Below are 14,895 nucleotides of genomic sequence, written 5' to 3' on the forward strand. Positions count from 1 at the left end.
AAACAGGATGTCATTCACAGGGGAAGACTGGAAAATCCCTGTCATTTGCTTTAAGTGTTCTAATATTCTTTATTTCTGAATTAGATCCATTTGCACAACATGTAAACAAAGAACTGAAAGAAAAAGAAATCCAGGCTGTTGCCACAAATCCCAAAACTACCCACCAACTAAAAGTAAGCATTGTTTCATCATCACAGTCACAAATGGAGAAAAGCAATGGTCTTGGGTTTTAGTGGTCTCCCTGAATGTATGATACACACCTGTGGCAGATGGCTTGATAGGAAGCAAGACAGAGGAAGACTGGAAGAGCCCAGTAAGGCACAGACATAGCTAACAAAGGCACTGGGAAGCTGGAAGGTGGGGACCAATGAGATAAGAACGCTTTGGAGACAGGTACACCAGGGTTTAGACCAACGTCTGCAACAGGCTATCTCATGACCTAAGGCAAGTTAATCTACCTTTTTAATCTCCACTGTTCTCATCTGTTAGAGGGGGACAGTAATGCCTGCATCAAAATAAAGTAATTTATTTTACTGGAAAATACGTACAAAGTGTTCAGTCAAACAGTAGCTACTGCTGTTCATTTGTTTGAAATATCTGAGATAAGTTCACACCTAAATTATTCAGTTTGGAGCAGTTTTTGCTTCTTTTTTCAGTGGTATTTTTTTCACCACTGATGCTATTCATAAGAATTGGTCATCCTTGTTTCCTTATTTCATTGAAATTTTTATTGAGATAATAATTATAGATGCAGTTGTAAGAAATAATGCAAAGGTATCCCGTGTGCCCTTTGCCCAGTTTCCCCCAGTGGTAGCATCTTACAAAACTGTAGTACAATATCACAAGTAGGAAATTTCCACTGATACAATCTACCTGTCTTATTCAGATTTCCTCACTTTTGCTCCTGCTCCTTTGTGTTATTTAGTTCTGTACTGTTTTATCACGTGTAGGTTGCCCTGGCCACCACCACAGTCAACATACAGAGCATTTCCAGCACCAAAGATCCCTCCTCTTCGCTGGTGCCATTTTATAATCACACCCACCTCCCTTCCCCCATTCCTAACCCTTGGTAACCACTAATCTGTTCTCCATTTGTATAATTTTGTTATTTCAAAAGCGTTATACAAATAAAATCATACAGGTTGGCTTTTTTCACGCAGCATAATTCCCTGGAGATTCACCCAGTTGTTGGCATATATCAATAGTTAATTCTTTTTTATTGCAGAGGTCATCCTTTCTTTATTGCTAAGATCAGCAGTTTTGTTACAGTGCAAAAATTCCCAGACTGTTATTCCACAAAATATTATTCTTTACGATTCTAATATATGTCTCCCCCCCAAAAAAAAAATCCAAAACAACAACAAAAACCTTGTTCCATGTCCAAGTAAATTTGGAAAACTCTGGGTCAAATGAAGTGGAACAGAGTCCTTGTTACAGGACTCAGCAGAACCTTTAGTGTCTGATCTGCATGTGACTCTCCCTGAGGGGGATTAGGTTTTGTGGTGTTTACCGAAGTTATTTGACCGTCGGGCCCCCTTTTCTTTTGTCTAGAGTAAATTTTGACTTCCTACAGTGTGGTCCACAGGACAGTTTGTGACCCACTGATCTAGTGAAGAGCTCACAAGGTTTCTAAAGTCAGAAACCTTGGGCTCTAACCCTTAGCTCTGTTCTCCCCTGTTTGTCTGAATCCTGTAACCTCTGAATCTCAGCATTTCCTAAACTGCAAGAAGAGCATTATAGTGTTTACCTTGTAAGGTTGTTGTGAGGATAAAGTGAGAGGATCTGTAAGTTGTGAAAGGCCTTGGTAAATTATAAAGCACTATATGAATGTAAGGTACTATAATTCATTTCTAACTTAGTTCTTGATCATTCCTCCCACAGTGGCCCATCCTGGGCCAGCTTGTCTTTTCATCCAGGTTTCAACAGTTGGAAACCTTTAAACCCCCAAAGGACATTGACTTAAAGTCACTTCATCTCCAGAAGCCTCTGGAATCCACCTGGATCAAGACCAACAGCCGGTTCCTCTCTGGCCCCCCAAATTCAAGTAGCCCCTTCACACCCCTCCAGAAAGAGCTCTTCTTAATTATGAATTCTTACCGGGACCTATTCTACCCAGAAAGGACTGCCCTGAAGAATGGGGAAGAGATCCGCCACGTGTACTGCCTGCATGTGATAAATCACGTCCTCAAAGCCAATGCCCAGGTGCTTGCCAACAACAGCAGATGCCGAAGCCAGAAACTTGGGGTGGGTGATGATGATGACTTCAGGGACCAAGGGCTAACGAGGCCCAAGGTGAGTGGCAGCAGCAGAACTTTGCCCTCAAGGAGGCTGTAAGGCACTAACATATAGGTCCTGGCACTTAGCAGGTTCTCAGATGTTTTAATGATTGGAATAATGAATGAGTCCAAGAATGAGCGTATTAGATGGGCCAGGTAATGTCAGAGAAGTGCTGCAGACAGCTCAGTGGACTGTCTCTAACAGCAGATCTAACTGGAAACTGGAGCAGGAGGTACCTCCATGATAATTCTCTCCTTAAAGATAAACCCTGTTCCTACCTAAGTAACACTCCACTATAAATCTCTTCTTTGTGATTGTGAGAGCTGGATGGGACCTTAAGGAGCCTTTTATTCAATCCCTACTTATTACACCTGTGGACAGAGACCAAGGACTCTCTTCACTAAGCCACATAAATATGTAAACCTTGGAAAACAAAATCCCTATTTTTGCATTGTATCATTATTGCTGCTTAAAGTGATGATTACATTTATGTGGGCTCATAAGCCTAAGCTCCAGTGGATTGGGGGCTTACGTCTTTTAATTCTGTCTACATTTTTCATGATGTCCTGGAGCTAGATTCTGTGCCGCCCATACCCCCTTACCCCTTAGCCTCTGTGTCTATATTGAAGAAGCCTCATCTTCTTAGATTCTTCTCATTGAGCTTAATAGGATTTTAGGATTTTAATACTGATATGGCACTTAGAGGTTTCTTAGTCCAACCCTCTTGTTTAATAGTTGGGGAAACCAAAGCCTAGACACTTACTTAGTGTGACAGCCGGGACAGTAACTTGGCCCTCTTCAAAACTGATCCATCATCCCTGCACTGTACCAAACTGAATCACTACACCCATCTGGCTGTGCTGGTTGCCCTTCTGGGAAACTACCTCAGAATCTTGAACATCAGGATAATAAGATTATCTGTTTCCATTTAGAACTGCAAAATAGAGTATGAGGTAGATTACCCATGAATCACATTCAGAATTTGGTGAATTGCCTGATCTGACTGGGGTTATATCCATTGATTGTATTGTTTACACAAGGGTAGTTAGAAGTTAATCATTTGTTAAGCTTCTTCTGGTTTTTTTCCTCAACAGTTAAAATTAAGCACTTTTCGAAATGTTTGGAAAACTGAATCCTATATTTCCCATTGAAATATGATCTTATTTCAGAAATCCTTTATCATCATTTCTGAAAAATGTACTAGGAAATGTACTAGAAAAGTAATGATGTTTTAGTCCTTTCCTTACTAGCTTTATTCTCTACTTAATACATCTAATTCATTTGTTCAGCATATTCCTTGGGTCTTACGGATCAAAATACTGAACTAAGTTCTGTGGGAGACAGAAATGAGTAACATTTCTTGTCCTGAAAGAGCTTTGTGTGTTTATGCCCTTGGGTTTTTGCTAATGGACACCTCTGTTAAAGGCATTGACTTAACCTCAAAAAATATTTCTACATTCTGCTTAAGAATTGCCCCCCACCCCCGCAAGGAGCCATGAGATTGAAGTCCATAGGACATGGTGCTGTGGGTCGGAAAGATGCTCAGCCTTCAGTACTGAGCCAGGTCCTGTGTAAAGAGGGTGACACGGATGTGGTCCTTGGCCAGCGGCTGCGGAACAGAGGGCTCCTTAGGTCCTCAGCAGGCTCACCTCGAGCTGTCCTTCCTTCCCCTTGCCCGTCCAAGGCTGCCCATCACTCCCTCCACAGGTGCTGATAGTGGTGCCATTCCGGGAAGCTGCTTTGCGGGTGGTACAGCTCTTCATCAGTCTTCTTGAGGGCGACAGCAAGAAGAAAATAACTGTAAGCAACAAAAAGAGGTTTAATGGAGAGTATGGCTCAGATCCCGAGGAGAGACCACCCAACCTGAAGAGGCCTGAGGATTATGAAGCTGTATTTGTCGGCAACATCGATGACCACTTCAGGACTGGTAATTCCTCCTTGTCAAAACTGAGACCCTGAGGGACCTGAGGTGTGAGGTGCACATAGCTGGAAGCTAGAAGCCTGGAATTAGGCATTCTTTCAGAGGGTCACTGACTCAGCCTCCTAGCAGAACCAGGATGCATTTGAGACGACTCGTCTGCCAGGGGAGAGTCTTGCGTTGGCTAATGGGGTACATACTTGGCTAATGGGTTGGAGTGTCTGTGAAGGCATGTATGAAAGGCACATGCATGTTTATAACAAATGTCTCAGCATGCCTATAGCTGGTAGCTCATGGTCAATGCTACAGGGGTTCTTGGGGGAGTTGGAGGTGATAGGGCTGGGTGGGTCAGTCTGGGGAAGATGAATAAACTAGAGCATCTGTACATAATGGACTTACCTCCTGCCTGCCATGTGGAGTGCCCACACCTGAATTATCTCCACTCTGGACTTACTGACTCCCACCCAGCTTTGCACATTTTTGCTTGTCTGTCATTCAGCTCCCATGTACTTGGCTGGTTGTACATTGAAAAAGTTCCTGGAAAATATTTTTAGTCACGTATGCCTATTTACCAATTATTAAGCATCTACTATGTGCCAGGCACTGTTAAGAAGCTGGAGATACGGGATTAAAAGTTACTGTTAAACAAGTCCAGCCTTAAGACAAATCAGACAGTATGGGATGAGATGTGTTATGGTTAGAGGATAGTGGGTGTTCTATTTAAAGTAGTTAAAGCAAATATCCTTACTCAAAATGGGCACAGGACCGTTAGGGAAGGCCTTCTGTTGGAGGTACCATCCATACTAAGTTGAAACCTGAGTAGGATTTAGCCAGGTACAAAGTGGGGTGATGAGAGTGGAAGAAAAAGTTTCAGACAGGAAACTGCATGTGTGGAGGCATCAGGGCGAATAAACCAAATAGACCTAAGATTCAGAGGCTGTAGCATGGCTGGAGTGTGCAGTGCAAGGGGATGAGAGCTTATGGCTAGTTTTGAACATATGCAGGTGGCCAACAAGCAGCTGATAGATCAGTCTTTTGTTTAATTGATATATAATTGACGTATTAGTTTCAGGTGTACAACATAGTGATTCAATGTCTATACCTTACAAACTTATCACAACAATAAGTATAGTTACCATTTGTCACCATACAAAGTTAATGCAATATTATTGACTATATTCCCCATGGCATACATTGGATCCCTGTGACCTGTTCACTTTATAACTGGAAGTTTTATACCTCCTGATCTCCCCCGTCCATTTTGCCCACCCTCCAACCCCGCCCTCCCTTCTGGCAACCACCAGTCTGTTCTCTGTATCTATCACTCTGGTTTTTTGTTTGTTTTGTTTTTTAGATTCCACATCTAAGTGAAATCACATGCTATTGATATTTGTCTTTGTCTGACTTATTTCACTTACTGTGATACCCTCAAGGTCTATCCTTGTTGTCACAGATGGCAAGATTTCATTCATTTATGGCTGAGTAATATTCCATTGTGCGTGCGTGCGTGTGTGTGTGTGTGTGTGTGTGTGTGTGTGTGTGTATGTATCCACATCTTTATCCATTCATCATCTGTGGACATCATCATCTGTGGACACTTACGCTGCTTCCATATTCCATATCTTGGCTATTATAAATGTTGCAGTGAATGTAGGAGTGCATGTATCTTTTTGAATTAGTGTTTTTTTTTCTTTGGATAAACACTCAGAAGTTGAATTGCTCAATTGTATGGTGGTTCTATTTTTAATTTTTGAAGAACATCCATACTGTTTTCCATAGTGGCTGCATCAATTTACATTTCCACTAACAATGCACAAGGGTTCCCTTTTCTCCACATCTTTGCCAGCATTTGTTATTTCTTGTCTTTTTGATAAGACCTATTCTGAGAGGTTTGAGGTGATATCTCATTGTATTTTTTTTTCTCTCTATGCTTTGGTTAATAGCAACTTACAATACATGGTGGCTGTAAGAATTTATAACTCCAAAATCACAGCCTATCATTTTATATTATTTCATTTTGATCACAGCACTTACTAGCCACCTGATACATTCTTCTTCTTCTTCTTCTTCTTCTTTTTTTTAATTGGAGTAGGTATAGTTGATTTACAGTGTTGTGCTAATTTCTGCTGTATGGCAGTGACTCAGTTATACACATATATACATCCTTTTTTATATTCTTTTGCATTATGGCATATCCCAGGAGATTGGATATAGTTCCCTGTGCTATACAGTAGGACCTTGTTGTTTACCCATTCTAAATGTAATAGTTTGCATCAACTAACCCCAGACTCTCAGTCCATCTCTCTCTCCCCACCCCTGACCTTGGCAACCACAGGTCTGTGAGTCTGTTTCTATTTTGTAGATAGGTTCATTTGTGCCATATTTTAGATTTCATATATAAGTGATATCATATGGTATTTGTCTTTCTCTTTCTGACTGACTCCTCTTAGTATGATAATCTGTAGTTGCATCCATGTTGCTGCCAAATGGCATTATTTGGTTCTTTTTTATGGCTGAGTAGTATTCCATTGTATATATGTATCACATCTTTATCCATTCATCTGTCAATGGACATTTAGGTTGTTTCCATGTCTTGGCTATTGTGAATAGTGCTGCTATGAACATAGGAGTGCATGTATCTTTTTGAATTATAGTTTTGTCCAGATATATGCCCAGGAGTGGGATTGCTGGATCATATGGTAATTATATTTTTAGTTTTCCGAGGAACCTCCATACTGTTTTCCATAGTGACTGCACCAACTTACATTCCCACCAACAGTGTAGGAGGGTTCCCTTCTCTACACACCCTCTCCAGCATTTGTTATTTGTAGACATTTTAATGATGGCCATTTTGACCAGTGTGAGATGGTACCTCATTGTAGTTTTGATTTCTCAGTGTGATTTTGATTTGCATTTCCCTGATGATTAGTCATGTTGAACATCTCTACATTTGACTGTTGGCTATCAGTACGACTTCTTTGGAAAAATGTCTATTCAGGTCCCCTGCTATTTTTTAATTGGATTGTTTGGGTTTTTTTTTTTTTTTTTTTTGCAGTACGCGGACCTCTCAATGTTGTGGCCTCTCCCATTGCGGAGCACAGGCTCCGGACGTGCAGGCTCAGCAGCCATGGCTCATGGGCCTAGCCGCTCTGCAGCATGTGGGATCTTCCTGGACTGGGGCACGAACCCGTGTCCCCTGCATTGGCAGGCAGACTCTCAACCACTGCGCCACCAGGGAAGCCCTTTAATCCATTTTGAGTTGATTTTTGTAGATGGTGTAAGCTAGTGGTCCAGTTTCATTCTTTTGCATGTAGCTGTCTAGTTTTCCCATCACCATTTGTTGATGAGACTGTCTTTTCCACATTGTATATTCTTGCCTCCTTTGTCATAGATTAATTGACCATATAAATATGGATTTATTTCTGGGCTCTCTATTCTGTTCTGTTGAACTGTGTCTGTTTTTGTGCTATTACCATACAATTTTGATTACTGTAGACTTGTAGTGTAGTTTAAAATCAGGTAGTGTTATACCTTCAGCTTTGTTCTTCTTTCTCATAATCAGTTTGGCTATTCAGGGTCCTTTGCAGCTCTCTACAAATTTTAGAATTATTCTAGTTTTATGAAAAATGTCATGGGTATTTTGATAAGGATTGCATTAAATCTGTAGATTTCTTTGGGTAGTATGGACATTTTTTTTTGAATTTTATTTATTTTTTTATACAGCAGGTTCTTATTGTCCATTTAATACATATTAGTATATACATGTCAGTCCCAATCTCCCAATTCATCACACCCCCACCCCCACCACCACTTTCCCCCCCTTGGTGTCCAGTATGGACATTTTAACAGTACTAAATCTTCCAATCTATGAGCATGGTGTATTTTTGCATGTTTGTGTCATCTTTAATTTCTTTCATCAATACCTTGTAGTTTTCCAAGTACAAGTTTTTTACCTTCTTGGTTAGATTTTTTTCTAGGTATTTTATTCTTTTTGATGCTATTGTAAATGGATTGTTTTCTTAATTTCTCTTTCTAATAGTTCATTATTAATGTATATAAATGCAACAGATTTTTGTTAATTCTGTATCCTGCAACATTACTAAATTTATTTATTAGTTCTGACAGTTTTTTGGTGGAGTCTTTAGGGTTTTCTCCATAAAGTATCATGTCATCTGAAAATAGTCAGTTTTACTTCCTCCTTTCCAATTTGGGTATCTTTTATTTCTTTTTCTTGCCTAGTTGCTGTGGCTAGGATTTCTAATACTATGTTGAATAAAAGTGGCAGAAGTGTGCATCCTTGTCTTGTTCCTGATTTTAGAGGAAATGCTTTCAGCTTTTCACCACTGAATATGATGTTAGCTGTGGATTTATCGTATATGCCTTTGTTATGTTGAGATACATTCCCTCTGTACCCACTTTGTCAACCCATCCTTGCATCCCTGGAATAAATTCTACTTGATTATAGTGTATGGTCCTTTTAATGTATTGTTGGATTCAGTTTGCTAATAATTTGTCAAGGATTTTTGCATCTATGTTTATCAGGCATAGTAGCCTGTACATTTCTTTTTTTGTGGTGTTTCTGTCTGGTTTCAGTATCAGGGTTATGCTGGCCTCATAAAATGAGTTTGGAAGTGTTTCTGCCTCTTCAGTTTTTTGGAATATGTTTGAGAAGGATAGGTATTAAATCTTTAAATATTTCGTAGAATTTACCAGTGAAGCTCTCTGGTCCTGGTCTTTTGTTTTGGGGGAGTTTTTTGATTACTGATTCAATCACATTACTAGTAATTGATCTATTCACATTTTCTGTTTCTTCATGATTCAGTTTTAGAAGATTGTGTGTTTCTAGGAATTTATGTATTTCTTGTAGGTTATCTGACTTGGTATATAATTGTTCATAGTGGTCTCTTATGATACTTTGTATTTCTGTAGTGTCAGTTATAACTTCTCTTTCATTTCTTATTTTATTTGGGCCCCTTCTCTTTTTTTCTTATTGAGTCTGGCTAAAGGTTTGTTAATTTTGTTTATCTTTTCACAGAACCAGCTCTTAGTTTCACTGATTTTTTTTTTTTTTGTCTCCGTTTCATTTATTCAGTATTTCTCATCTGGCTTTTATTATTTCCTTCCTTCTTTGTTGGAAGTTTTTTTTTCCTTTCAGCATATTTGAACATATCATGCCATCTCCTTCTGGACCACAAAGTTTCTGATGAAATATCAGCTGATATTCTTATGGGGATTCCCTTATCTGTAATTAGTTGTTTTTCTCTTGCTGCTTAAGATTCCCTCTTTACCTTTGACTTTTGACATTTTAATTATAATGTGTCTTGATATGAATCTCCTTGGGTTCATTTTGTTTGGGACTCTTGGTGCTTGCTGGACCTGAATGTCTGTTTCCTTCACCAGGTTAGGGACATTTTTAGCCATGATTTCTTCAGATAAGTTTTCTGCCCCTTTCTTTCTCTCTGTCCTCCTTCTGGGACCCCTAGAATGTGGATGTTAGTACCCCTTTCTCTCTCTTCTTCTGTGACCCCTTAACACCGATGATAGTACACTTGATGTTGTCCCACAGTTCCCTTAAACTGTCCTCATATTTTTAAAATATTTTTTCTCTTTGCTGTTCTGTTGGGGTGATTTCTACTACCTTGTCTGCCAGGTCACTGATCTGTTCTTTTCTACCATCTAGTCTGCTGTTGATTCCCTCTAGTGTATTTTTCAGTTCAATTACTATAATCTTCAGCTGTGTGAGTTCTGTTCAGAACTTTCTTATATTTTCTATCTCTTTCTTGAGTTTCTCACCGTGTTCGTTCATTCATCTCCCAAGTTTGATGAGCAACTTTATGACAATGACTTTGAATTCCTTATCATTAAATATTTTTTCTGGGGTTTTATCTTGTTCCTTCATTTGGAACATGTTCCTCTGCTTCCTCACTTTGCTTGACTTTCTGTGTTTGTTTCTATGTATTATGCAAAACAGTTATTGCCCCCTGTCTTGAAGGAGTGGCCCTGTGTGGGAGATGAACTGTGTTTTTAACTTTTTCCTAGTTCTTGGTTGTCTTATAAATTCTCTCTCTGTTTGTTTCACTCCCATGGAGTCTAGAAATGCAGTCCCACCCCCATCTGCCTGAGCCTGGTGCTCAAGGAGTGTCCCCTGTGTGGGCTGCATGCGTTTGTTGCCTCAGGTCGTGTCCTGCAAGTGGCATGAGATGGGGTAGGCATGGCTGCTGGTTGGCCATGTTTGTCAGTGCTGCACACAAGTAGTGCAGGGAAGTGGGGTAGGGGGTACTCACCCACCACCACTGTTAGCAACTTAGAGTGAGAGTGCAAAAAACGGCACCCACCCGTGCCATCACGGTAGAGGGAACTCGTAAAAGTAGCATCTGCCAGCATTCTGTCCCCAGAGAGAGTCCTAGCCAGCTTCTGCCCCTCTGGTAGGTGCTTTAAGATTAGCAAGTGAATCTCCTTCACGTATGATCTGGGCTCTCTACAAACTGCTACTTGTTGCTTAGGAGAGAGATGTGGGCAGGAAATATAAATTTTTGTGATGATAATGTCAAAGCCATAATTAGTGAATATATTTATCCAAAGCTTTATGTAGAGTGAAAGAGAACTTGTGGGTGAATCCAGGGATTTGTAGAAGAGCTCTTTGAATATGGAAAAATAGATAAGGACCAGGTCAGTAATAGGAGAAGTAAGTGTTAAAGTCGTGGAAACCACCGGTAAGGAAAAGAACATTTCAAGGAGGGTGTGCTTATGCGTTCGTGACAAGAAACACTAAAGTGCCATTGAATTGGGAACTGAGAGCTGCTGGTGACCTTAGCAAGAGTCATTTCAGTGGTGTCCTGAGACTCAGAGGCAGATTGCAGTGCATTAAGGAGTGAGTGGGAGATTTTAAAGTAGAGACAATTTTCTGGAAGGTTTGCCAGTGAAGGAAAAGAAGAGGGTGGGAGCTAGAAGGGACCGTAGATGCAAAGGAGGGATGATGATGATGATTTTAATAATTAAAGCAGTTTGAGCACAATTATATGCAAAGGGGAAGATGTGGAAGGTACAAGGGGAGGCTGCAGTTTGAGAGGGTGGAAGCTAATGGCTTGGTGGTGACTCATGAACTGATGTGTGCTTGGCTGTTTTGTGTATAGGAGTGGCAATACTGCAGAGAAGCATCCGACTTTATGCCCCCTTCTATTCGTCAGACATCCTCATTGCCTCTCCTCTGGGCTTGAGGACCATCATTGGTGGAGAAGGAGAGAAGAAGAGAGATTTTGACTTTCTGTCTTCTATTGAGCTTCTCATCATTGATCAAGCTGACATTTACCTGATGCAGAACTGGGAGCATGTCTTGGTAATGCTGGTCATTAACATTTACAGACAAGAAGCTCAGTGGTTTGAGTCTGAAATGGTTATTAAAGTCCAGATTAAAACTCAGCTTGGAAATGGAAATATTCCACATTTTCCAATTTGAAAATGGGAAATGTTGTCCCCTCTTCTACCCACAAGTTGGTCAGTAAAGTATCCAGAAAGATAAAAATTCTTGTCAACATTTTCAAATCTCCAGAAAAGATTTCTTCCCCTTCAAAGTTGCTTCTAGTAATAGACCAGTTTAGTGTGGTTGGTTGGTTGGTTGGTTGAAATTCCTCCTCACCAGGAATGTTTTTATCTAAAATAGTTCCTCCTATTTATGCTCGTTCTCTTTTGTTTGGTCTTCTCTTCAGTGGAGATGGGAAAACATTGCTCATGGTTTCTTAATTTGTGATGCTTTGCAGAGAAATGTAAGATGTTTTTGTCCCCCTACTATAATTTGTGCTGTAATTTTTTTTCTCCCTCTCAACATACCCTGCAATGTTTTGGGGTTTAGGGTTGTGCTTTGGAACAATCCTCATCACAGAACTATAGGTTTATTTTTCTAAGGCATGTGAGAACTTACCTTTTCTGCAACCCCAGGACTTGGAGTAAGTTTGGGACAAATAAAGGGGAGTACTTATTTATAAAATAGGGAATAATCTTATAGTACTTGTGACCCTTCAATATACATTACAAGGTAAAAATAGGATTAAAATAGAAAAGGCATGTCGATGGTTGAGTCATCTTTATTTTGAGCAAAAGGCACATGTAGTCACTCAGGGAATTTTCTAACATTGTTGGGAACCAAGTCATGGAAGGACAGCAGCTCTGTTTTCCATGTCATTTCCCTTCTTGTCCAAATCTGGAACTGAGTTGCTTATAGAGTGACCAGAGTGGCATTTCAGAATTTCCTTTAAAAGAAATATTCTGTGTAGGTAGCATCTTGATCCTTTTTGAAAGATCCACGAGGTGGCCAATTTGAGCTTTTCTTCTTGTTCACTTGACTATGGGCAAGTCACTCAACCATCTGAGCCTGTTTTCTTGTAATTTGGGAGATGATAGTATGTACTTCATGGGGTTAAATAAGATGATGGGCTTATAGAAAGGTTAGCAATGCCCAACAGGTAAGTGTTCAATAAGTATTAATGGAGTATTATTTCTGCTCAAAGCATTTGATGAACCACATGAACCTACTGCCCTTGGACTCACATGGGGTGGACTTTTCTCGAGTGCGCATGTGGAGCCTCAATAATTGGTCCAAGTACTATCGTCAGACGCTGCTGTTTGGGGCCCTGCAGGATGCCCAGATCAACTCTGTATTTAACAAGTACTGCGTCAATGTGCAAGGCCAGGTGGGTTCTCTCCTTCTTTCTCTGAATTTTCATGAAGTATTGTGTATTGTTTGGGTCATGAGGCAGAAGGAGAGGGTAGCATTTGGTCAACAGTGGGGATAGCTCACTTCCTAATGTTCTCACTGACTCCTGGCAGGTGGCTGTGAGGAACGTCCCGATGACAGGCTGCATCAGTCATGTCCTGGTGCAGCTCCCACATGTCTTCCAGAGGATGGAAGCTGAAAACCTAGCTTCAGTGATTGATGCCAGGTACCCTCCCCTGTCCCATTGGACCCCTGGGGGTCACAGAGAGGGATTTTACTTGGGCATTCAAATTTAGAATTGTATTCCATGTTGGCTTTATTAGTTAACCATTTACAAAATGAAATGAGATAGTTGAATCCAGTCATGCCATTGACAGAGGAAGACACTGAAGGCCAGAGAAGTAGTGTCTTGGTCTAGTTCCGATAGTGGCAGGGTTAGTAAATCAGGGGTACTTTCCCCTAGACTGTGGCATTTTAAAATTACATTAATTTTTTAACGCCGCATGTCAACAACTTAATTCTAAGCCCTTCAGGGCAAGAACTGTTTTTCTAATTCTCTGTGTAATTTTCCCCTGTCTTCTCATTGTGTTTAGTCAGGGGACCCATGGTAGCAGAATGGTGCTTAACACATGGTAGGTGTTCAGTAATTATTTGTTGACTGACTGATTGACACCTGAATGAATGAATGATACAGTTATATACTTCCTAGAATAATTCTCTGGGATATACCAGCATCACATCTATTCTTCATGATGAATAGTGTTAGCACTTGCTTTTTAATGTGCTTAACAAGTTTTATCCTTACATAATCTCTTTGCAATGAGGTAGGCCAAGTTGGCCTCTTAGGGGAGGTAGAAGGAGATTGTGACTTGCCCAGGGTCATGCAGTTGGCAGTGGCACTATGGCTCACCTCTAGACCACTGACTTTGCCCTTTGCCTTTCCAAATCAGGTTTAACTTTTTCGTCAACAAGATTTTGCCTCAATATCGTGATGCAGTCATGTCTCACACGCTTATCTATGTCCCCTCCTACTTTGACTTTGTGCGTCTCCGAAATTACTTCAAGAAGGAGGACCTGAACTTCACTCATATCTGCGAGTACACCCAGAAGTCTGGTGTCTCCAGGGCCAGACACTTCTTCCTTCAAGGAGAGAAGCAGTTCCTGCTCCTCACAGAGCGCTTCCATTTCTACAAAAGGTAAAGTAGGGCCAGGTTTCAAGTGTCCTCTCTGGAGGGCCTGCTTCCAAGTGCATGGTGGGCTTTGCTGTGTTATAAAGTCCTCCCTTGCTTCACCTCCTGCAGACAAGCCAGAGTCTGGGGGGCTGGACAGACTTTTCTTGATTGGTTGGTTGGTTTTCTTCCAAAATGGGCATTGTTGGAAAAGGTGGTAGAAACGAATGAGTGACTACAGCATAACCTGTATATAGATCTGGAGTGGGTCCATACTTAGGGTACCTCCTGTAGCTGTGAGTATACCCCTCAAGAAAGACATTACAGAGTTGAGCAGCTCTCAGCTGAATACAGGAAAGGGAGGAACCTGTCACAGAAGCACAGGTGAAACATTGGGGACTGTGTGGTCTGTGGAGATGGAAGTTGAGTAGAGTGTCAGTGTTCAGAAAGTTCTCATTTGTCCTGAGGCAGTGCACACACAACTTCTGCACCAAGGAGAACCAGGACTAAGGGGCTCCTTGAAGTTTATGAGAAGCAAAAGGTGAGGGGCTTAGAGTTGAATATTTAAGGGCTTCAGGGTTTGCTTAGCTTCCCCACCATGTGACTTTGAAAAAATAAGTTGTATTGACCTTTTTTTTTCTTTTTCTTTTTTTTAATTCTAATTAGAGTGTTAGTAATATTGAGCCTTCTGTTACTATTTGGATTAGTTGCAGCCCTTTGTGCCCCCAGAGTTTGGTTATTTTATTGTTTTGCTAATTCTCTCTGCTGCCAAATGTAAAAGCCCCTTTTAAGCTCTTACCTAGAGAGACTGGAAATTGCAT

At 40.7% G+C, this 14,895-nt stretch overlaps 1 protein-coding gene across 3 annotated transcripts in view; it reads left to right on the forward strand.

The window, feature by feature from the left end:
• UTP25 (UTP25 small subunit processome component) overlaps nt 1-14,895 on the forward strand; it is a 29,664-nt gene that overhangs the window by 6,614 nt on the left and 8,155 nt on the right. For 2 of the 3 annotated variants that reach the window (XM_079938643.1, XM_079938644.1), the window contains 7 exons: nt 85-173; nt 1,882-2,292; nt 3,985-4,204; nt 11,329-11,531; nt 12,700-12,882; nt 13,019-13,131; nt 13,856-14,101. In XM_079938643.1, the coding sequence (XP_079794769.1) occupies nt 85-173; nt 1,882-2,292; nt 3,985-4,204; nt 11,329-11,531; nt 12,700-12,882; nt 13,019-13,131; nt 13,856-14,101 (1,465 nt within the window). The remainder of the gene's footprint in view (nt 1-84; nt 174-1,881; nt 2,293-3,984; nt 4,205-11,328; nt 11,532-12,699; nt 12,883-13,018; nt 13,132-13,855; nt 14,102-14,895) is intronic. The other variant, XR_013830700.1, reaches the window with a different exon arrangement.

Source organism: Stenella coeruleoalba (assembly GCF_951394435.1).
Source record: "Stenella coeruleoalba genome assembly, chromosome: 1".
Lineage (NCBI taxonomy): Eukaryota > Metazoa > Chordata > Mammalia > Artiodactyla > Delphinidae > Stenella > Stenella coeruleoalba.